At 41.1% G+C, this 20,957-nt stretch overlaps 3 protein-coding genes across 5 annotated transcripts; 2 read left to right on the top strand and 1 right to left on the bottom strand.

The window, feature by feature from the left end:
• On the top strand, positions 1-7,798 carry ftr67 (finTRIM family, member 67). The gene is made up of 7 exons (XM_087832599.1): positions 1-697; positions 3,325-3,420; positions 3,574-3,807; positions 4,095-4,254; positions 4,352-4,459; positions 5,881-5,973; positions 7,354-7,798. Exons 1-7 carry the CDS (start codon positions 98-100, stop codon positions 7,419-7,421), a joined length of 1,359 nt encoding a protein of 452 aa, XP_087688725.1. The 5' UTR covers positions 1-97; the 3' UTR covers positions 7,422-7,798.
• A 245-nt stretch (positions 7,799-8,043) lies between these two features.
• LOC102781460 (E3 ubiquitin/ISG15 ligase TRIM25-like) lies at positions 8,044-13,030 on the top strand. The gene is made up of 7 exons (XM_035908284.2): positions 8,044-8,722; positions 9,645-9,731; positions 9,834-10,067; positions 11,761-11,920; positions 11,998-12,048; positions 12,136-12,195; positions 12,271-13,030. The coding sequence occupies exons 1-7, from the start codon at positions 8,138-8,140 to the stop codon at positions 12,795-12,797; spliced, it is 1,704 nt and encodes a 567-aa protein (XP_035764177.1). The 5' UTR covers positions 8,044-8,137; the 3' UTR covers positions 12,798-13,030.
• Positions 12,859-20,266, bottom strand: eef1da (eukaryotic translation elongation factor 1 delta a (guanine nucleotide exchange protein)). 3 transcript variants are annotated; one of them, XM_087832601.1, is made up of 9 exons: positions 20,238-20,266; positions 19,222-19,800; positions 18,028-18,151; positions 16,423-16,461; positions 15,524-15,602; positions 14,579-14,673; positions 13,972-14,157; positions 13,524-13,718; positions 12,859-12,992 (listed from the first exon to the last, which is right to left on the bottom strand). In XM_087832601.1, exons 1-9 carry the CDS (start codon positions 20,249-20,251, stop codon positions 12,954-12,956), a joined length of 1,350 nt encoding a protein of 449 aa, XP_087688727.1. In that variant the 5' UTR covers positions 20,252-20,266; the 3' UTR covers positions 12,859-12,953. The 3 variants fall into 3 exon arrangements, with proteins under 3 accessions (XP_087688727.1, XP_087688728.1, XP_087688726.1); XM_087832602.1 differs by having other exon boundaries at positions 16,423-16,458; XM_087832600.1 differs by lacking the exons at positions 16,423-16,461; positions 20,238-20,266 and having other exon boundaries at positions 19,222-19,821.
• Between the last annotated feature and the right edge of the window lie 691 nt (positions 20,267-20,957).

Genomic DNA, 20,957 nt, shown 5'->3' with positions numbered 1-20,957 from the left:
TGTTAAAACCCTCAGTGGCCACGCCCCCTCATTTTCTTCCTGTAAACAAAGCAGTAACTGTTTGTCACTTTCTAGCTGTACTTTGGTGTTTTCTACGATGGCTCAAGCCGGGGTGCTCCTGGACAAGGACCAGTTCAACTGCTCCATCTGTCTGGACGTGCTGAAGGACCCGGTTACTATACCGTGCGGACACAGCTACTGCTCGGGCTGCATCCAGAACTACTGGGACCAGGACGACTACCTCGGGGTTTATGTCTGTCCGCAGTGCCGACAGAACTTCAACCCGAGGCCGCTGCTCGCCAGGAACACCATTCTGGCCGACGTGGTGGAGATATTTAAGAACACGACACTCCAGGACGCCGCGGCACAGACAGCTGGCCGAACTTTTGCCGAAGCCGGCGACGTGGAGTGTGACGTCTGCATCGGGTTGAAGAGCAAAGCGGTCAGCTCCTGCCTTGTTTGTCTGGCGTCGTACTGCGACGATCACGTCCGGCCTCACTACGAGTCCTCAGCCTTCAAGAAACACAAGCTGGTGGCTGCCTCCAAGCGGCTCCAGGAGACCATTTGTCCGCGACATGACAAGCTGCTCGAGGTCTACTGCCGGACCGACAAGCGCTGCATCTGCTCGCTGTGTCTGACCGACGAGCACAAAGGGCACGACACGGTGCTGGCTGAGGAGGAGATACAGCAGAAGAAGGTAATCACCTCACCTGAATTACACAGGGGGAGGAAGCCTCCCACATGGAGCTCATCATAATGTGGGCATTTTCCCTTTTTTTTGAGGCTGAGTTAACTGCCTCCACAATGTGCTGTCTGGAGTGTTTCCCTGATTTAAAATCTCAGTCTGCCCTTCACTAATATCCCCATATTATAAAAAGACTAAAAGCAACACTTAAAGTGATAAATTTTTTTAAAGGGAAACAAAACATTTTGACACAGTTAACTAAATCTAAACTATAGCAAACTGCCAGAGGAAGCAAAGGTAACAAGTAAAATTGTTCTGACTAAGTCTCCTTCGTATTCAAATGTCACACCCCAGTTAAATCTGCTGCACTGGCTCCCCATCATCTGGAGAGTCCACTATAGGATTCTGGTTTTGCCTTTTAAAGCGCTGCAGGGATGGGCATCATCGTGCAACCCCAGCAGGTCCCTGAGGTCATGTGATCAGGGCCTGCTGGCTTTGCAACATACAAAGCTGAGAACTAAAATAGGACGGAGCTTTTGCAACAGTGACCCTGAGACCCTCTGGAACCTTCTCTGTCTGAGCGTGAGGTCTGTGCTTTCTTTTAAAAAGCAGCTTTTTAAACTTGCTTTTGGGTAACTTTTTGTTTCTATGTTTTAGCATTTTTGTTGCACTTTGCTTTTTTGTGCTACATAAATCAAATCTTAATTACTTCCTTTGAGTTTTTTCCATATGACTGTAGTCAGGGTTTAACAAGTCTAAATACTGCAGTGCAGCTTAAGGTAAACATTAAAGTTAATATAGTCTTTTTCTCATATAAACATAATCCACAGATGCAAATGTGTGTTGACATTTCCAACATGCACTTTCTCTTAAAATCGTCTTTTAACTGTGGATGGAATCCACTCCAGAGTCAAACAATGTGTCTTTTTTTTCTTTAAGTGAAGACTTAATCTAATCCAGGGGCCCCATTCACAGGGGGACAAAAATAGTCTAACTGTTAAGATGCTTTAGAGAAATGGGGCAGAAAAGACACATCTACCACACACACGCACGCACACGGGTACAATGAAAAGCTGCAAATCTTATAATTAAAGACATTTGAGAGGCTGGAAGCTGCGTTGAAATGATTATCAAAGTGGTTGCCATGTAATTATCTTTAATTCAACTAATTGTTTCACTAATTTTGTGTTGTCTATTCTTTAATTATGAACCTCTGAATGTTTTATTAAAGCGCTGATTTGGTTTTGTCAATCAGTTGCCATTTGTAGGCTTGTATTCTACCTTACATCAAATGTGAGAAAAGAAGTCAAATTTTCCAGATTTTTCCAAAATAAAATAATCCTCAACTAAAGGTAACTTTATCTGTTCCTTTATAAGAGAACTCATTTATCTGTTCCTTTAAGAGAAATGTACTGGTATGTACTTTTGCTTGTGTACAGAGGTTGGGTTTGTGTTTCAGTCCTGAAGGACCTTTTGTGTGTAAGATGAACATGACAACCATTGTACCACAGAGCCTCCTATGCATGAACAAATATTTGTCCTTATTCACAGCAGTATAAAAATCAATGTGACAAAGTGTCAGGGTGCTTTAGAGGGGAAGAATGTATTTTCAGCTGCTCTCTTGTCACAGCCGCAAGCGTCACATTTTTGATTTTTACAACGGTTGAAACCCCAAAGGGACTTGTGTCTTCAGGTGGAATCAAACCAGTGCCGCTTCATTTGCTGAGCAAAGCACTACCCGATGGAGCCACTTGTTAAGATGACTTAGAGAAACGAGGGAAATAAAGTGCAACCAACTTAAAAATATTTAAAATGACTCCAATAGATCTAAAGAAAAGCTGCAAATCTTTTCCAATTTATCTCACCAAAAGAAAAAGAAAGAAAAGCTGACACCCTCATGTAAATTTGACATGCTGTAATTCCAAATTGATTTGGGTCTCTGCCTGGAATTGACCAAGGGCTTTTCCATTTGATAGGCAAACATATAAACCACTGCACCATGGAGACACTGCTTACATGTTCAAATAATAGTCACGCAAATTAACATCATTTAATTTTCTGTATATCTGTTGCTAACTGCTGCTGTTCACTATTCTTTTATTGTGAACTGAGCTATTGATTGTATTTTAAAGGTTTCAGTGGTTTTCAGGGTTTTACTACCGAGTCATAATTTGTGATGCAGTTTTAATGAGGAAAGCATTAAAGCAGATAACTCAGATCCTTTGTGTTAAGAAGATCCAACGTTCATCACTGAGTGTTTCGGTGTCTTTAAATCACCACACTATCTAATCTAGAATATATTTTCAGCCTGATCCACAGTAGGACCAAACAGTTTAACTGTAGACTCGTCAGAGAAATGGAGAGATGTGAAGTTTATAGTTTGGGTTTGAAATGCCTCTGGAGTTCCTCAAACCTGTTTTTGAGTATTTGTGTGGAATAAAAGCAGCAAAGAATTAAACTGAAAGATTTCATAATAATTTTTAATTTCTTCTCTTTTTTTTAGTGATTCAGTTTTAGTGACAACTGACTTCAGTCTGTGCACAGGCCCAGTGTTGCAGGAAATCTGGATAATGTAGCACAGAATGAAATGCATCTACTTTTGTTCAGTTACATGACTTTTGATTTTTGATTTTCGTCAGAGGCAGCTCGGTGAGATCAAGCAGAGCTCCCAGCTGAGGATTCAGCAAAGAGAAAAGGAGGTGCAGGAGCTGAGAAAAGCCATTTTCTCTCTCAGCGTAAGTGCTAATGTTCAACATTTCACTGTTGGATGGTAAAAATGTCTAATCTTTCTACTGTTAAGTACATTTGCTATTTTATCAACTTTTGAAGGTTTTTTTGGTCTTTCTTCACTCTTTGCCTGGCGTTCTGTCCTCTGTGTCTCTCTCCAGCGTTCGGCTCGTGCAGCAGCCGAGGAGAGCGACGCCGTCTTCTCCGAGCTGATTCGGTCAATAGAGCTGAAGCGCTTTGAGGTTAGAGAGCTGATTAAAGCTCAGGAGAAGACGGCCATCGGTGAGGCAGAGAAGCTGCTGGAGCAGATTCAGAAGGAGATCGGCGAGCTGAAGAAGAATGAAGATGAACTGGATAGGCTTTCCCACGCTGAAGACCCCATCCATTTCCTTCAGGTGGATAAGAGTTTGTCTCACTCTCAGGACATTGGCTGTAAAGTATTTTACTGTGACAATATGCTACACAATGAAAATAGTCCCTGTTTGTAGGGAGTTCTTAAACTTAGGAATTTCCGAAGCTTTTATCACATCCAGACCCTTTCGTAGATAATCTTTCACTACTGTAATTCCAGCCTTGGATCTGGTGCCTTGTGGTCGTTGACCAAACCATTTTATGTCTTGTCAAAGTCTTGGGAAAAAAAGTGGTTCAAGTTTTATCTTCACTGTTCCTGGTCTGTATTTAGAGCTGTCAGTCCCTCCATGCTCCACCTGTGCTGTCGGCTTCGCCGTTGGTTGCATCGGACCCAGACTTCACCTTCGGCCCGGTGATGACAGCTGTGTCAGATTTTAAGGCGCTTCTGCAAGAGGTCTGTCAGAACGGATGTGTCAGCATTTATGAGAGAGGTAGATACAAAAATTTGTATCACATTTTAATTTTTTGCACCATAAATGATTCTGTCGACTGTCTGTTGACGTTGTTCTACTTTTTTATCTTTTACAGTGAGAAATATAGTAATTGTAAGGAATCCAGATCTCGCAGTCGAGTCTGACTGCACGGTGGTGGATCAAAGTTTTCATCTGGAAGCTGTACAAATGGAAGCAGCTGCATGTGAGTGTTCATGTGTGTCACATTCACAGGTTTTATTAACAGTTTTAAACAGTGCAGCAGTTTTGGTGGTCGGGGATGATTTTTAATCATCTTAAATCACTCTTTTAAATCAAAATCACCATGTTATCTGCGCCGGATTAAACACTCTTACAAAGCTCAGTACATTTCTTTTTTTTTTTTTAGGGTTTTGTTTAATGTAGGTGCTGCCTGTTGCTCAGACTGTGATTTAAGGGCATTACACACCGAGCGCGTTGCGAAAAAGCAACCTGAAATTCTGAAATTTGTCATGTAAGAAATATATGTAATTTCCCTCAAAAACACACAAAAGGCCAAAAAACAAACCTGCCATTTCTAAACCAGAACAGAAAGAAAAGGAGATTGTGGCAGCAGCACGGAGAATTTCATGATTTGATCCAGGAGCTGAAGCTGTATCACGACCGCTTTCAGAAACATTTCAGGATGTCAGTGGAACAGTTTGAGCTCTTGTTGGGATCGCGTCTGACGAGGCAGAGAAATCATTTCAGAGCGACGTTAGAACAGCAGAGCAGCATGTAGCTGTGTGTCTGAGGTAATAGGATTATTCTACTATTTTCATAGGTCCTGTATGCTTTTTGAGTATGAGCACATTTGTTGCCAAATGCAGTGTTCTGATTGGTCACATCTGTTTATTTGAATCCAAAAAATCAGAAAAAGTCGAGCTTGGTTCAAAAACATAAATGCTGCAAATTTGTCCAGTAAAATCCATCCAGACTGAACGGCTGCATTAAGAACATGTGAGTCATTTTTAACATATGAAATAGTCGCACGTATTTTAGGCGTCCGGTGTGTAAAGGCCTCTAGGGTCATTTAAATAAACCTCCCCTGGCAGCAGGGTCACACACCATTAAGATATTGAACATTAAAATGTATAATTTACTGATTTCAAACAACCCTTAGATAATAAATGGCAGTTAAAATAAGTAATATAATAATTGGGTGATATTGTTGTATACAGCTGGGAGATACTGACAGAAATGTGATATAAATATAAAAGAAATTCATCCACTTTATCAAAAGCTCAGTGGTCTAAACTAATATTTTTTATGTTTGGTGTAACGTGAAAACAAAATGAATATTTTCCTGTTTTTCTAGAAGGAATTTGCCTTAAATCAAACTTAAGTAAGACTAATATAAATCCACAAAAAACTCTTATGCATCACCAAAAACATACTAATATGAAATGTGAATTTCTGTCCTGATAAAATTCTGTTTATTTTATTTTTTTTTTATTTTAATTGTGAAAAATAAGACATGTTAATCTGGCCTTATTATCTCACAGCAGAAACTGTTTGTTTACAGTTGGCTTTGCTGAATCTGCAGATAAAGACCGATACCTGAGACTCTGTAGTAACCCTGTTTGTTACCCGTCTTTGTTATCGCAGTGATCCCTTCGCCTGGTCTAGACCAAAGTCATGTGAGTCCTCTCAACCCCTTCCTCACTCCAGGACCTCCAGCGTTTTCCTTCTCACCATTTGGTAACTACAACATTTAAACAGTATTTACTGCACGTGTGTGAAACCCACTTAACTCAAGCAAACCACATGCAAATCCTTCCACTCGTATTATTGTTCTAGTGTAATAAAGAAAGAAGCCGATTGAGTGTAGATGTGCTTAAACCCGCCAGTGCCGGGTGTCACTGTAACAAGAACTTGTGCAAATATTAACTGTTGTTTCTTTGTTTGATAGATTTGTTTGTTGTGTTTTGTTTACATAGTCAATATTTTAAAGCTAATCTTTAGTTAATAAGTAGCTCAGCCAGACGGTCGAGAATCTTTAAATACCGATTTTTGTCTCCGCCTGGGATCGTTCCCTTGTTAGGTGGATGTGTGAAGCTCTACACTTTGGAGCCACTCAGTACCGTTTGAGACCTAAATTTTATTTGATACACGTCAGCAAGCAGTGCTCTCGTGTGGCTGCGTGGAACTCCTAGTCCTAATCCCAAGCTTTGATTAATGGGGGGGTTGTGTCAGGAACTTATGGAAGCTCATTTCTGGCACTAAAAACATTCACGAGTTACAATTTAGATTTTTATTTAAAAGTTTTTGTTTGGGTATCTCACAATTCTCACTTACTAACTCTATCTTCTGTAAAAATAACTTGAAATTTTAAATTGTTTTCTCAATTTTTAGTTATTTTCTCACAAGTTTGAGCTGAAATTTTCACTGTTTTCCAGGAGTGGAAACAAGCTTCTATTTGATGGTCTGATATTAAAAAAAAAAAAAAAAAAAAAAGCGGTGAAAAATGAAACGTGGATCGATCCGTTGTGGTGACCCTTTGGGAAATAAGGGATCAGCCAAAGTACTTTGAGATAAATCTATAGCCACGTGACAAATGTGGTATAATCGTGTAAAAAAAAATGCCAAAGTAAAGGAGTAAAGTTTGACTTTAAAAAAAATGTTTGCTCATGCTGGCTAATTGATTGCTGCTAAGTCAGGTTTTTGGATTGAACATTTTAGCTTAAAGGCAGGCAGGGATCGATTCACTTAATCTAAATTCTATTAAACAGCGTCACAAAATGAGACAAGAAAAAAACTCAAGACTTCAGAAAACAATGAAAAAAGAACATCAATCGCTTCCACGCTGCGGGACTTTGGTTTTTATTCATATTGTTCCAGAAAAGCTTGTTTTTACACACGTGTGCATTGATTTTTACGTAGCTATTGTTGTTGATCATCATTCTTTGTAGAAGGTTCGATCCAGTATTAAGCAGTGGTTAAGCAGAAAATTAGTAACAGCTTTACCCCTTCCTCACATTTCAAGCTAGACTCTACTGGTATAAGTTGTGTTATTTATTTGTGCTAAAGACAGAAGACAAAAAAAAAAAAATTTCTTTCTTTGTTTCCTTCTTTTTCCAGGCTCTAAATTCTCCTCGGGATCCAGACATAAGCACCCTCCACGACGTGCTCACCCCAGGAGGAAATAAGACTTCTTAAGGACATCAAACCTCACTTTCACACACTCACCCTGATGGAACGTCATTATACTCAAGTGCTGTCCACACACAAAGCCACGCTACAACCGAAGTCATGTAATTGCTGTTTTTTTTGTTTTTTTTTTATTCTGCTATACTCAAATTTAAGCAGTGTTGGGAAAGGCACGAGGAAAGCATCTGTGAAGATTGCACTGACGATGTATTCAGCAGCAACAAGCAGGGCTGACTTAGTGCGTTTTATTTCAGTGTTAGATGCTTTTAAAGGTATATTATTTATTTTATTTTTTTAACCCTGTAATCCTCTGTAAACAGTCATATTTGCTTCAATGATAACGTGGATTCTTTGACATGCTGGCATTAAAAAACAAATGCACTACATTTTCTCACGGGTGGTTTTTGTTTACACATCAGCTCCGTGACCAAAACGCTGGCTCCAGGCACGTAAACAATACCATTTTCCAGTACAGCCTCATATCAGATTGTATTTAAATGTGATCTCACAGGAACTTCCCTGATGTGGGACCTGGAGGCGTTTTCTTTGTCAGGCTGGTCTTTGCACAGGCTCTCTGGGACGGCCCATTTGCTTCTTTGCTGGCTGTGATTGGAGGCTTCAGGTTGCAGCAGGTGAAACCCGAGAAGCTGCTGTCAGCACACCTGTGAACTACGCCCATCTTTGCCTGTTCTAGTTTCAGTCGAGAGTGCAGGAAATGGCAGCCACAACTATTTCTGTTGAGCAGGACCAGTTCTGCTGTTCAGTGTGCCTGGAGGTGTTAAGAGACCCAGTGACAATCCCCTGTGGACACAGCTACTGCCTGGAGTGCATTGAAGACTACTGGAACAGGGCCAAGCAGAAAGGTCAGTGGAGCTGTCCTCAGTGCAGGCAGGTGTTCAACCCGAGACCTCTCCTGAGCAGGAACACTGTTCTGGGTGAACTGGTGGAAAAGCTTCAGAAAACCGGATTTCAGGCCGAAACTCAACAATCCACCAAACCAGAGGAGGTGAAATGCACTTCATGTACGGTGAGAAAAAGCAAAGCCGTGAAGTCATGCCTTGTGTGCGTGGGGTCGTACTGCGCCTCTCACCTGAAAGCCCACGAAGAACGCTTTCGTGGAAAGGGACATAAGCTGATCCCACCTTCGGATCAGCTGAAAGAGAAGCTGTGCCCACAGCACGATAAGTTACTGAGGCTGTACTGTCACAATGACCAGCACTGTGTGTGCTCGCAGTGTGTTAAAGAGAGCCATAAGGGCCATGAAACTGTCTCCGTGGTGGACGAGAGGGCAAAACAGCAGGTGGGTTTGAGCGTGTTTTTTTTTTTTTTTTGTAATCTTTTCTGAGTGGATTTGAAATTCAAATGTGCACTTGACCTTCTATTGGCTTTCTAAGACCTTTATTTAGACAGAGAGCTTTTACTGCCAGCACTAATTTGGATTTTAAGGGGAAACTTGTCAGGATTTACATATTAAATCAGTACTTAGGGTTAGTACTCCTCAGTCTGTAGAGGTAAATGTTAAAGACAGAGAGAGAGACAGATGAGGAATGAGAAAGAAAAGAAAATGAATACTTTGAAATAAAAGCAAACACCTTGTGTTAAGGTCAGCCCTTTTGTTATATGTACACAGTAAATTCAAAGCTGTGTATATGAAAAGGACATCAAAAGGACCCCCCGTTGTTTGAAAAAACCGACCAATTAGAGACTGTTACCTGTTAGGCTGCTTGTTGAATATTTTCCTATTTTCCAGATAAGGTCATGTGTACAGTCTATGATGTAAGCTCAAAAAACTCTTAACCGACATTTTTTGGAAAGCTGAGTTTTGCTGCCAGACCTGTTGAATCAAGGAATCACTTAAAACATGTGAAGTAGACTAAGATTGTCTTTAAAGCAACACATCATTCCACAATCTAAAGAAACACAAGAAAAGATGAGAACAAAGTCACTGATATGTGTCAAGGCTTCAAAGTCACAGTGATAGCCATTATATACAAATGAAGAAAACTCAGCATTGAAAATATTGAACACAAGCAGAGTAACGTGTGCTTTGGTCCTGCTGCTGTATCTTGGCTGGAAGACCAAAGGCCTCCTACTGTACTGCCATCCTTTGATTTTTGAAATCAAAACTTTCCACCGTGAAATGCAGCCGTGAAAAATTATTCGCCTAAGCGGCACAGGGGACTGCTCCATGTGATTGATATTCATCTTTTGTATTCTCTTAGAAAAAACTCCAGGAGACCTCTTTGAAGTCTGTGCAGAAACTGAAGGAGACTGAGAAGGAACTACGATACGTAATCAGATACATCAAGGTGAGTGCATTTCCTCTCCGGGAGCTTTAAAATGTGTCTTTGTCAAAAGTGCAGTTCCAGTGAATCCAGGGGACCAAAAGAGGAAACTTTTATCTTCCACAGCACTCCACGGAGGCTGCACAGGAGGAGAGTGAGAGGATTTTCTCCAAGCTGATCCGATCCATCGAGAAACAGAACAGCGAGGTGAAGGAGCTGATCAGAGTCCAGGGCAAAGCAGCCGTCAGTCAGGCTGAGGAGGAGCTGGAGAAGATACAGAAGGAGATGGCCGAGCTCAAGAGGACCGGCGCTGAGGTGGAGAAGCTCTCTCACACTGAAGACCACATCCACTTTCTTCAGGTGTGAAACTGAAGTTTGAACTAAAAATGTGGGAAAGATTGACTTTTGTTTTTAATTTAACCACAAGTCTCCCTTATAAGGGAAACCTTCAAAGCTTTTTGATATACTTTGCTGATTTGGGGCCCTGAGGCCAGAAAGGGGTTTTATAAATGCACAATCTGCTCAGTTTAGTGTTCACTTACCTCTCTTCGCTTTGGATGGTGAGGGAAATCCTAATCAGGCAGAAGGCAGTGAGGTTATTTCCCATTTTACTAACGTCTAGATAATTTACTGTCACTGTTCCTCTTACAAATTGCTGAAATTAATAACATCTAAAAGTTAGTACACTGTCATTTCTATATTTACTTATGAAGTGAAATTTAACTGAGGATGATAAATAATCCAAATGACACGTGTGCTATCAGCTTTAGCTACTAACACTAAAGTTCATTCAGCGTCTGTTGAAGGATCTCCAGAATCAAGGACAAATCTGAAACTTCGCATGAGAAAAACTGAAGTGAAAACTCAAATTACAAACTTTAAAATTCAGAAGTTGCAGTGATCTTCAGTCACACATCATTTGGCAAAGGCACTTTGTAAGGTCCCTTCCCAGAAAGACTCCTGTATGTTTACTAATGCAGAACTATGGAAAAGGTCAAACCTGCCGACTTTTGCTTGCCGTCTTATGACCCTGCTTTTCCCTATTTGGATCCATGTTAACATGAGTAATGTTTGAACTGCAGCCAAATGGCCTATTTATCAAACACAAGTATTCAGCACTCACGGGAACAGTTTATCCTGGCACGATAATATATTTAAATGCTTTGTCTCCTTTTAATCCTTTTTATTAAATTAAAAAAATAATAAAACTTGCTCTTTAATTATGGTCTGGGCTGTAAGCGATTCACCACAACTGTTTTGTGAGCCTTCCTGGTTTATTTACACCTGCTGCATTTGTATTCAAATTAGGGCTGTGCGATATGACCAAAATCTCATACCCCGATATAAGAATTATATCATCCGAAACATATAAATCACAAAAATGTAACATTTTCTGTAAATTCTGTGAATCTCGGGCAGCTCGTCTTGCGTGAAGTGTTTCCAGCTGCGTGTCATGTAGCTGGAGTGTGTTTTAACAGATGCATGAAACGATACATTTTGAGACATTAGTTGTAACGGCTGCCGTTTTCTTTGTGAGTATTTATTACACGGCATGCTGCGGGGGAAAGCCTGTCCTAACGTTTGAGTCTTAGGTTTATTTTTTAGCACCTAGCGGCTCTTTTGCTCTTTTTTTTTTTTTTTTTTTTACTTCTCATCCGTAAATAAACTGCTCTTTTACGTGATTCAGTTTATTTTGAAAAGTCTCAACAGGATCTTGAGCTTTATTGTGAAAGGTTTGTGGAACATAAACAAGCGGACACGCGATGGTTTTACAGTTGTTGTTGCTGCTAACCACAATGCATAAAAACAGGCTCTTGTCCATCCATAGTGGTTGTATAAAATATAAGAGAAAGAGAGAACTTTAATTAATATAGTCACTACAGTAACCATCAAAACGATGAAAAAATATTGCTGTAAAGAGTTTATTTTGCAACACCACGAAACAAACGATAGGGTAAAATGAAACGATAGACGTTTTTATATTGTCATCCGATATATATTGTTATATTGAACAGCCCTAATTCAAATGCTGTTGTGTTGAATGTTTTTGCAGAAGTGCAAGTCTCTTCACTTCCCTACAAAGTCCATGGAGATGCCCAGCACTGATGCGCTTCATTATTTGATGTATAAAACCACGAAAGGAGCGCTGGTTAACCTGAAGGACAATCTGGATGATACACTTCAAAAAGAATTCTCCAAAATATCTGAAAAGGGTAAGAAGTGACGTAAACATACCCTTTACTTCACTTCTCATTGCAACACACCTTTATTTTCTAATTTGCATTTTCAGTCACTTTACTGAAAGAAAGCAGCAGTAAGAACAACTCTGAAAAGGCTAAAGGTGAGATTTACTAACCTCACACACAAAAGCAACTTAGAAAACTGTCACTTATGTTTAATTTAACCCTTTATCCTCTAAATCTAACAGTTAAAGACGCTGACATACCCTACAACTCAGAACCAAAGACGAGAGCTGATTTTCTTCAATGTGAGTACGATCATTTACAAATCATACCACAATCATCAAATACAGTCATCTAGCACACGCTCATCTTCTGTCCAGATTACAACGATATAATCCTGGACCCGAACACTGCCAACTCTTACTTGTGCTTCTCTGACGGGCAACGAGCCGTGACCACACGCGCCGACCCGCAGCCCTACGCGGACCATCCAGACCGCTTCACCAGCTGGGCCCAGGTGCTTTGTAAGGCCGGGATGGCCGGACGCTGCTACTGGGAGATCGAGTGGACCGGAAACGGAGGGGTTTCCGTCGGCGTGTGCTACAAGAACATGAGCCGGGCCGGAGGAGGGAGCGAGTGCAAGCTGGGGCACAACTCTAAATCGTGGACCCTGGACTGCTCACCCACAGCCTGTTCATTTCAGCACAATAAGGAGAGCATGACTATCAGTGCCCAGTGTGCTAGCAGAATAGGAGTGTATCTAGATTTCAGGGGTGGGACTTTATCCTTCTTTAATGTTTCTGATGCAATGGTTCTGCTTCACAAAGAGAAGATCACATTCACGCAACCTCTATACCCTGGATTCTGGGTGGGGCTGGGCTCTACTTTGAAGCTGTGCTCAATTTAACATGTGAAGACAGGCAGAATAATTCATTTCAGTGAGAATAATGATGAAACTGAGGCAGATGTTTGTGCTCAAAGATTTGCTTTTCTTTTTATTAACCACACCCGAAGCAGCAGCAGCAACAACACTTTGGTGGAGCAGGTGAAGGGCTGATGGAGCTTAGATCTTATTGAAGGCAGCAACATCGACACTCTGGATCTACAGAGGAAGAAAGAATTGAATGTAAAGTCAATTATTGCAACATATTTATGCTATTAAGATTTAATGTAATGAAAGCTATTATTTAAATAAAGCTGTTATACTGATTAACTTACAAAACTGGTAAAAGATGTTTTGTGATGAGTGAGTGAGAAGTCTTCACTAAATGGTTACTGCAATATATGATTTCTTACACCAATGATTAAAAAATAAATTGAATTTTTGATTCATATCTCAGAGCAGAATAAGAGATAAGGAGTAGATTCATGAATGGAGAGGTAGGAGTCCATAAGAGGAAACCACACCTTTTAAAAAAAAAAAAATTCTTATTACAAAGGACGTAAGCATTTTTGGAGAAAATATCTGTGTGGTGAAAGGAGGGAACCATTTCTAATCTGAACACTGGGATGTAAAACTCTCGTTCAGCTGCATTGTGCAAAACTGTGGCATAAATGTAACCTGGAGCTCAGCAGATAAAGTTAAAACATGGCTCAACACCAAACTGTTTACACCTCTGTGATTGTTACTTACATAGTCCTCAAACTTGGTGATCTCCTCTTCCAGGATGTCTGTGCCAACTTTGTCGTCCTCAACCACACAGCTGATCTGCAGCTTCTTGATGCCATAGCCGACTGGCACCAGCTTGGAAGCTCCCCACAGGAGCCCGTCCATCTGCACCGAGCGCACACACTCCTCCAGCTTAGCCATATCCGTCTCATCATCCCACTAAACACACACAAGAAGGGGAGAGACAAATACCAATCGGGTTCAATGACACAGCTCACATTACAGTTAAAATGTATCGCTTAAAAGTTTAAATTTTTTTTCCCCCCTCCTCAACAATCATTACTATTACAGACTAGTCAGTTTTTCAGAATTTACCAGAAAAATACTTATCTACGAATAAAATGTATCAAATTAAAATTTTAAAGAAAAACTTGCACATGTGAAAATCTGTTATGCTTCGATAGATACTTACGGGTTTGACATCCAGCAGGATGGATGACTTAGCAATGAGAGCTGGTTTCTTTGCCTTCTTGGCTGCGTAAGCCTCCAAGCGCTCCTGCTTTATACGTTCTGCCTCCTCATCTTCCTCGTCGCTGCCAAACAAGTCTATGTCATCATCGTCACCATTTATCACTTTTTCCTGTTTGACTGGAGCAGCCTGGACAATGCAGATGGAAAAACAAAGGGAATAGATGGTGTATTTTACAAATAGTCTTTCTAGTGTGTGACTCAAAACATCACAGTGAAAGGAATGAAGGAAAGGAACTTCAATTGATTATGTGAAATGAGGACGAAAGGGTCGCAGGTACAAGATATTTGAATAAAAATACAATCAAACAATAAGACAAGGTAAAAAACAAAACCCCCCCCCCAAAAAAAAAAACCCAACCCTCCCCACCCACACACACAAGACAGAAGATTAAAGAAATGACTTCAAATCAAAACCAAAAGTGTGATCTGCCACTATACACATGTTTCTCTTTTGATTAACATCAAAACTTGAATTCAAGTAGACAAGATTTCTAGGATCCCCCGAAAGACGTCTGTTTTAAAAGCTATGAACATCCCACAGCATCTACCTTTGCAGCAGGGATGGCTGCTGGTGCTGGGCTCTTCTCCAGCACAGCCACTCTGGACTCCAGCTTCTGCAGGGTTGCCCTCATCTCAACCACCACTACATAAGCAAACACAAAGTCAAAGTCAAAGTCATGCATTTGCCACTTGGGGGCAGCAAAAACGAGCTTACAAATAAGGGCACATCTCAAGCTGGTCAACAGGGTTGCCTTTAACACATTCAAATCTGTTTGTGCTGGTTTACAATCCCTTACCAGCCTCTCCACATTTTGCTTTGAACTTCTCCATAGTTTCCTACATTTTTGTAACTGTTATAGCCAAATTGATTGTTTACCACCCTTCATCGTGGATGTGTACACACTGCAGACAGATGTATGCATGTAAGAAAAGACTGAACCTGTCAAGATGATCAAGTAAACTCTTTAAATAGATTTGCACAAAACAGTTTTTTTTTGGGTGATTTAGATTCCAGACACCTTTATGGTCAACCTGATACTGGTTTTGGCCGATTTTGTTCATAAAAGCTACAAACACAGTCTGCTCAACCACGGGGTTTATTTTTTAAAAAGTATCTTCTTTAAAAGAAATCAGTAGTTTTAATTTCATGGAATTAAACTTTTGACTTTGTGTCCTGATCAATCTGCTCATTAACATCACTGCAATAAACAGACAAACTACAACTGTTGTGGTCTGCGTCGTAGCAATGTGCACACCATTGTACAAGCAAACATCTGGGTGCAGCAGCTTGGCGCACTGATGTATCCAGGCTCACTATCCTGACAGATAACCTGCAAACCTAACTGAAGGAACACCAAAAAACCCTCATCTTGAAACTGTGCAACACGTCTGACTGCCGCCCTGCAATATTTTACTACGAGCAGCTCTTTTATAATGTCATGTTTTATTTCGATAAAAATCTTGAACATGTGTATTATAGTTTAAGCACAAACCTTTGTGCAGGGTCTGGTTCTCCAGCTCCAGGCTCTTCATGCGTGAAACCAGCTCCTGGTCTCCTGCATGTGAGGATGACTGCGGGAAGAACACCACAAATTAACACCAAGAGTCACACTGCAGGACAGCAAACACAGCAACAAATGCATTAACGCACAGGTCAAGAACAAACCCAAGGCTGATGTGAAAAAGCAAGCAAAACCAAAAAAGGGGTAAAAAGAGATTTAAACACAAAACACTGATTAGAAATCAACTCCATCTCCAATGAATTTTGAAGCAGAACAAGATTGCTTCTTTCCGAGTCAGATTGATAGTAATTCATCATTAGCCTCCAGCCTGTTAACAAAGAGATTGAAAGCAGTTTGCTTAAAAATGGGGAACAGAAATACAACACTCGCCAAACCCCCCCCCCCCCCCCCCCCCCACAAAAAAAACAACAACAAAAAAAACCCAAAACAAATATATGGTGACTGACAATATAATGAGATCAGCTCTCTTTTCCTTTAAATTGTCATCTGCCTTTTTAACCTTCTGCTTCCAGTCTTTAACAAAGCTGTGAGGCTGATACTGACCTTATCCAACTCGAACTCTCGGAAAACAGTTTGCTTCCAAGAATCATTAGCAGTTTGATCAAAACTGATAATCCCAACTATAATCATAATACAATATCTAGAATAAATGAAATCAGCTTTATTAGAAGCAGTCTAAATCAATTATATTGACAGACATAGAAAAGGAAGCTGGATGGCGAGAGGTGGTGGAACAGGATGAGATACCATGATGTTGTGATGAGTAACACACTCCAGGTCAGGCAGCAGCAGACACAGCCAGCATTGCTGTCTCATTCATGCAGCATTCCCAGCATTGCCTGAGCAGCAAAGCTATGCGACCGACTTACGTTTCTGTGCCGCCGTTTCTGCTGGCGACCTTTGGCCTGCTGCACGCCAGTTTTCACCAGCACCCGGTGATGTAAAAGGTAATGAGGGGGAAACATGAAAACAACAGGAAAAGTAGAAGATGTAGGTACAACGAGAGATCAATATTTTACAATTTATTGGGATACTACTGTCAACTGGTGCTCATATTTACATGCACGAAAGAATAAAAGCGGACCAACTACAGGTTGTCCTCCTTGCTCCCCCCATGAAAATAAGTTCTTATAAACGTCACCTTAAACCAAAGATATAGTCTTGTCCTTTTCCCCCACTGATACTAAAGTCTGTGTCATTTTTCCATTACTGGGCCTCAAACAAACACAATCTTTGTATTCCAGTGAAAGAAGTTACCATATTTGTAAGTAACAACTGTAGCCTGATGATAACCAAAATAGTTCATTTTAATCTTGATCACTAACATTAGATTTTTAATCTCTGATTAATAAAGGAGAGGAGGAACAATTACAACAATTACGTGCAAGACCCATTTTTGAAACGACACCAACGTATACTGCTACCAAAACATTAAAAACCACTGATGATGATGATTATTTTCATGATTATTATTATACAAAAACAGGTACTACACAGCATGTGAATGCTCAATATGGACTGCACAAAATGTTGCCATTTACACTTCAATTCCACATTATGACACGGTGAACATCTGCAGTTCATGCACTCACTCTACATTTTCCTAGTGGATTTAGCAATGTCCTGCATGATGGCATCATCTCATCTAACCTGCAGGCACATGTGGGAAAAGAGCTAATGAAGTAGAAGCAGTCAAAGACAAAGCAGTGTGCAGGACTGACAAAAGTGGGGCGACTAGCTTAATAAAGGCTCGCCGCCCCCCCCCCCTTTTCTTTTTCCTTCTGTAAAATAGAGGCAAACCTTATACCCTCCCACCAAAAAAAACACACACACAAAACTTGTCTTATCTATTTGCATTTGATGTAGCAATACAAAAGTTACGGACTCTGGGAGCAGACCTGAGGGTACACGAGCCTGGCACGAGGGCCTAACCAGCAGCTCATGCTGCCGATGTAATCCCCCCCCCCACACTTGTGTCCTGAGACGTGACCTTTCATTTAAACTTTTTCCAAACCTGATTCAATAAAATGCACCGACACGTCTACCTGTGGAGACCTCAAGCAACATCAGTTGTAGAGATCTATAAATAACTCGGCACATAAAACCAAGACTATCTGCATGTGGTTCTTTTCTTCCCAGCATTACATAGAAACTCCAAGAACTGCTGCAGCAGCCCTGAGAAGATAAGACAGCTGCCAAACCACCTGACCCTCTTGCTAGTACAAGCCACTTCTAAATCGAGAGGCTTAACTCACATGCACACAGCTGCTCCAGGCTGCCATGCGCTGTGACAGACGATGATGTAACTACTGCCTGAATCAACAGGACACCGTCTAAAAGGGAGCTGCGCTGCCACTGACGGGAGGGCACGAACCAAAAGAGAGTCAGGCAGAATAGCTCTGAGTAAAGACTACAGATTAAAACCCTCTAAGTGTTTAGCATTTAAGAAAAATGGATTGATGACGTTTCTGTACCTGCTGCTGTTGCGTGGCGGGTCCATTGACTCCCTCGTAGAAACGCTTTTCTGCCTCATCGTAGCGGTTTTTGTCAAACCAGATGCTTTCTGTGGCGAGGCAGATCAGTCCACTCATGTTGGTACTGAAAAAGAATAAGAATTCATGAGAGATTTAGCAATTCAACAGAACAGTTTGATAATTTATATGCAAACCACCGAGACAAGAATTTTAGGCATTATAGCCAAACTGCTGAGACGGAAAGCAACGTAACAACTTTGACAGCCGTTCGATTGATTTTGCTGTATTACAGGTTACAACAGCAGGAACTATAGGTGAAGTTTGACACTGCAGTTCATTTCTCCCCAATGCTTTCAGCTACAGCTGTAACATGACAACAAACGACAAATGAATGGTTAAATGAAACCTATGATTTACCCCTGTCACATTCAGCTTGTGAATTACTGCAGCAGTCAGTCATCAGTCTACACACTCACACAAACAGAGTTGCCTGGTCTGCAGAGTCTGGATTACTGAACAAAAGGCTAGCCACTGCCTGCCAACAACCCCCCTGACTACACATACCATTACCCTTGAAAGGGGAGAAATGTATACAACTAACTTGGGCATTCCTTTGTAGTCTACACCTGACAGTTACAATTGAAGAGTCAAACAGGAAAAAAGAAAAGCACAGGCATTGCAAATCCATGCAGCACTCGTCTTAATGAAATGAAGCGTTTCCATTGTCTAATGCTAATTTTCTCCTGTTGTAAGTCACATGTGAGAAAGTCCCAACCTGGCCACCCTGACATCGTCTGGACTCCATGTGTGAAAACAAATATGTACAGGCACACAAGGGTCCAAGGGTCAGAAAGGTTGTGTTTTTTTTAATGTTCTGAATCTAAAAATAAGTGTGACACTAGCAGCTGGTAAATAAGAGGGTTGGTAAAAGCAACTGTGGCATTTTTACTGGATTGAACAAACTCTGAATAACCCCATATTAATATACATTGGTGCCATATGCAGTACATGCCCACCTGCCCTCAACACACGCAAGTTCAACCAGAAGGTCTATGTATGAATTTAAAAAAAAAAAAAAAAAGAAAAAAAAAAAAAAGATAAAAAGTTAGCATAAACAGCCAACACACAGAAAATAAGTGTTAAATGAGCCAAAAAGCACACGTCACATCTCATTCCATGTCAGAGGTGTCATACTTGTCCCGTTTGGGCTTGCTTTCCGTCTCAGAGATGCCCCTCTTCCTTGGGTGTGGTCCCCTGCTACCTTTGCCCCCCTGCTCTGTCTCAGAGGAGGTGCGATTGCGACCTTTGCCAATCTGACGGTGGGGCGTACCGGAGGCCTTCACTGTGGTGACAGAGGGTCCTTGACCCTGCAGGTGACTTTGATTGGGTCTGGAGTGAGAGAGCAAGAATCCTCTGGTGTTTGGGCTCCGGGGAGAGGACGACAGCGGTCCGCCACTCTCGACCTGATTGTGAATATTGCGGTTGTACCACACTGCCTCTGCCTGCAAACCCTGCAGCACGGGGCTTTGACCATACGAGCCACTCGCCTCCACTGAGGAGCTCAACCATTCCTCTTCAGCCCCAGAGCTCTCCGACTGGGACAGACGCGTGTGACGACGCAGCCTCCCAAACTGGACGTTGTCTCCACTAATGATGCCCCTCTCCAGGGCAGGAACACTACCCTGCCTGAAGGTTCCCATAGGTACAGCGTTCTGAGGGGCTCTGCTTTGCTGAGGATTTTGACAAGACTGATCCATTTCTTTACTCGCTTGTCTTTTTTGGATTGTTTGGGGGGAAAAAAAGAAGCAACAGGTGGAAACTAGAGCCATTAGTTCAGCGTGAAGGTGGTACTGCACTCACAGGTTAGTCAGTTTATTTCCAAGTCGTTTATTTACATAAGATTTGATGAATAAACCGTTTATGAAATAATGCAGAGAAAGGTTACAAACTAGACTTTCATCTCACACCAGACAAGCCATGCCAAAACAAACCAGACCCAACTTCAGGTTAGGTTTTGCTTACAGTATTTCCCTCGTGTCCATTTCAAATCAAGTTGTTTATTATAATGATAAGGTGTAAAAATTAAAATAAAGACAGATATGCTGTAAAACTAGAAAAAGGCCACTCCCGTTAGACACAGCAGGACAAGAAAACACTGTTTATGCCTTAAATAAGACAAAACAGTCATTTTAACTCAGTTTGTAGCTCACCTTTGCTTTGGCATGATCGGGATAAAGTACAGTGCCTATTGCAAAATTGGATATTGAAATAATTCACTGTTTACTCAGAATTCATGCCTAAGACATCAAAACAAACAGACAAACTTGCAGTCACATGGCAGGTGTTCAGTGATCGGCCACAAAATTAAAACCCACTGGCAGGTAAAAAAATGAATTAAACAGATCACCTGCTTGCAGTGCATTGGCACACTGGGTTTGGCATTCAAGTAGATGTTACTTTTACTTTTCAGACCAAGGACACCCTGCCAAATAACAATGACAGTCCCTCAAGCAGCACAATGCACACTACTCTGGAAAGGCTTGAGGAACAATAGAAAACCCAAGGTTTTCTACTTGGGCTCAAACTTAAAGCTAAACACATCACCTACAGGATGTGTTTAAACAAGCCTAAATCATGAGAACCTCCACCTTAAAAGGACTTTGAAGCCGCTGCCAGACTGTGTGGACAAAGTAGCTCTATAGAGCCGGTTTTAATATTGTGGCCGATTATTGTAGTCTCATTTGGCAGTTTATTAGGTACATCTTCTTAAAACAAGTACAGAATTAACCTTTAAGACATTTTCAATGGTTAGCCATCCTTTTGAAGGATGTAGTTTGATCTAAAACAATTAGTTCTCACAGTACTCTCTGCACTCACTTTTCAAACAAAAACCACAAACATGCACTTGCACGAACTTTTCAATGCTAATG

This window comes from Neolamprologus brichardi, chromosome 18 (genome assembly GCF_056152115.1).
Source record: "Neolamprologus brichardi isolate AB-2024 chromosome 18, ASM5615211v1, whole genome shotgun sequence".
Lineage (NCBI taxonomy): Eukaryota > Metazoa > Chordata > Actinopteri > Cichliformes > Cichlidae > Neolamprologus > Neolamprologus brichardi.
This window is presented reverse-complemented; position numbering and strand designations above follow the sequence as displayed.

What these genes read in the sequence shown, in the direction of transcription:
- ftr67 (XM_087832599.1), top strand. Translation starts at nt 98, where the DNA reads ATGGCTCAAGCCGGGGTGCTCCTGGACAAGGACCAGTTCAACTGCTCC. An exon ending in AAGCCATTTTCTCTCTCAGC is followed by an intron (nt 3,421 to 3,573) that starts GTAAGTGCTAAT and finishes GTCTCTCTCCAG; the next exon opens with CGTTCGGCTCGTGCAGCAGC. An exon ending in GTTTTCCTTCTCACCATTTG is followed by an intron (nt 5,974 to 7,353) that starts GTAACTACAACA and finishes TTCTTTTTCCAG; the next exon opens with GCTCTAAATTCTCCTCGGGA.
- LOC102781460 (XM_035908284.2), top strand. Translation starts at nt 8,138, where the DNA reads ATGGCAGCCACAACTATTTCTGTTGAGCAGGACCAGTTCTGCTGTTCA. An exon ending in CTCCAAAATATCTGAAAAGG is followed by an intron (nt 11,921 to 11,997) that starts GTAAGAAGTGAC and finishes TTGCATTTTCAG; the next exon opens with TCACTTTACTGAAAGAAAGC. An exon ending in GAGAGCTGATTTTCTTCAAT is followed by an intron (nt 12,196 to 12,270) that starts GTGAGTACGATC and finishes TCTTCTGTCCAG; the next exon opens with ATTACAACGATATAATCCTG.
- eef1da (XM_087832601.1), bottom strand. An exon ending in AGCAAGCCCAAACGGGACAA is followed by an intron (nt 18,152 to 19,221) that starts GTATGACACCTC and finishes ATTCTTTTTCAG; the next exon opens with TACCAACATGAGTGGACTGA. An exon ending in AGAAACGGCGGCACAGAAAC is followed by an intron (nt 15,603 to 16,422) that starts GTAAGTCGGTCG and finishes TTCTTCCCGCAG; the next exon opens with TCATCCTCACATGCAGGAGA.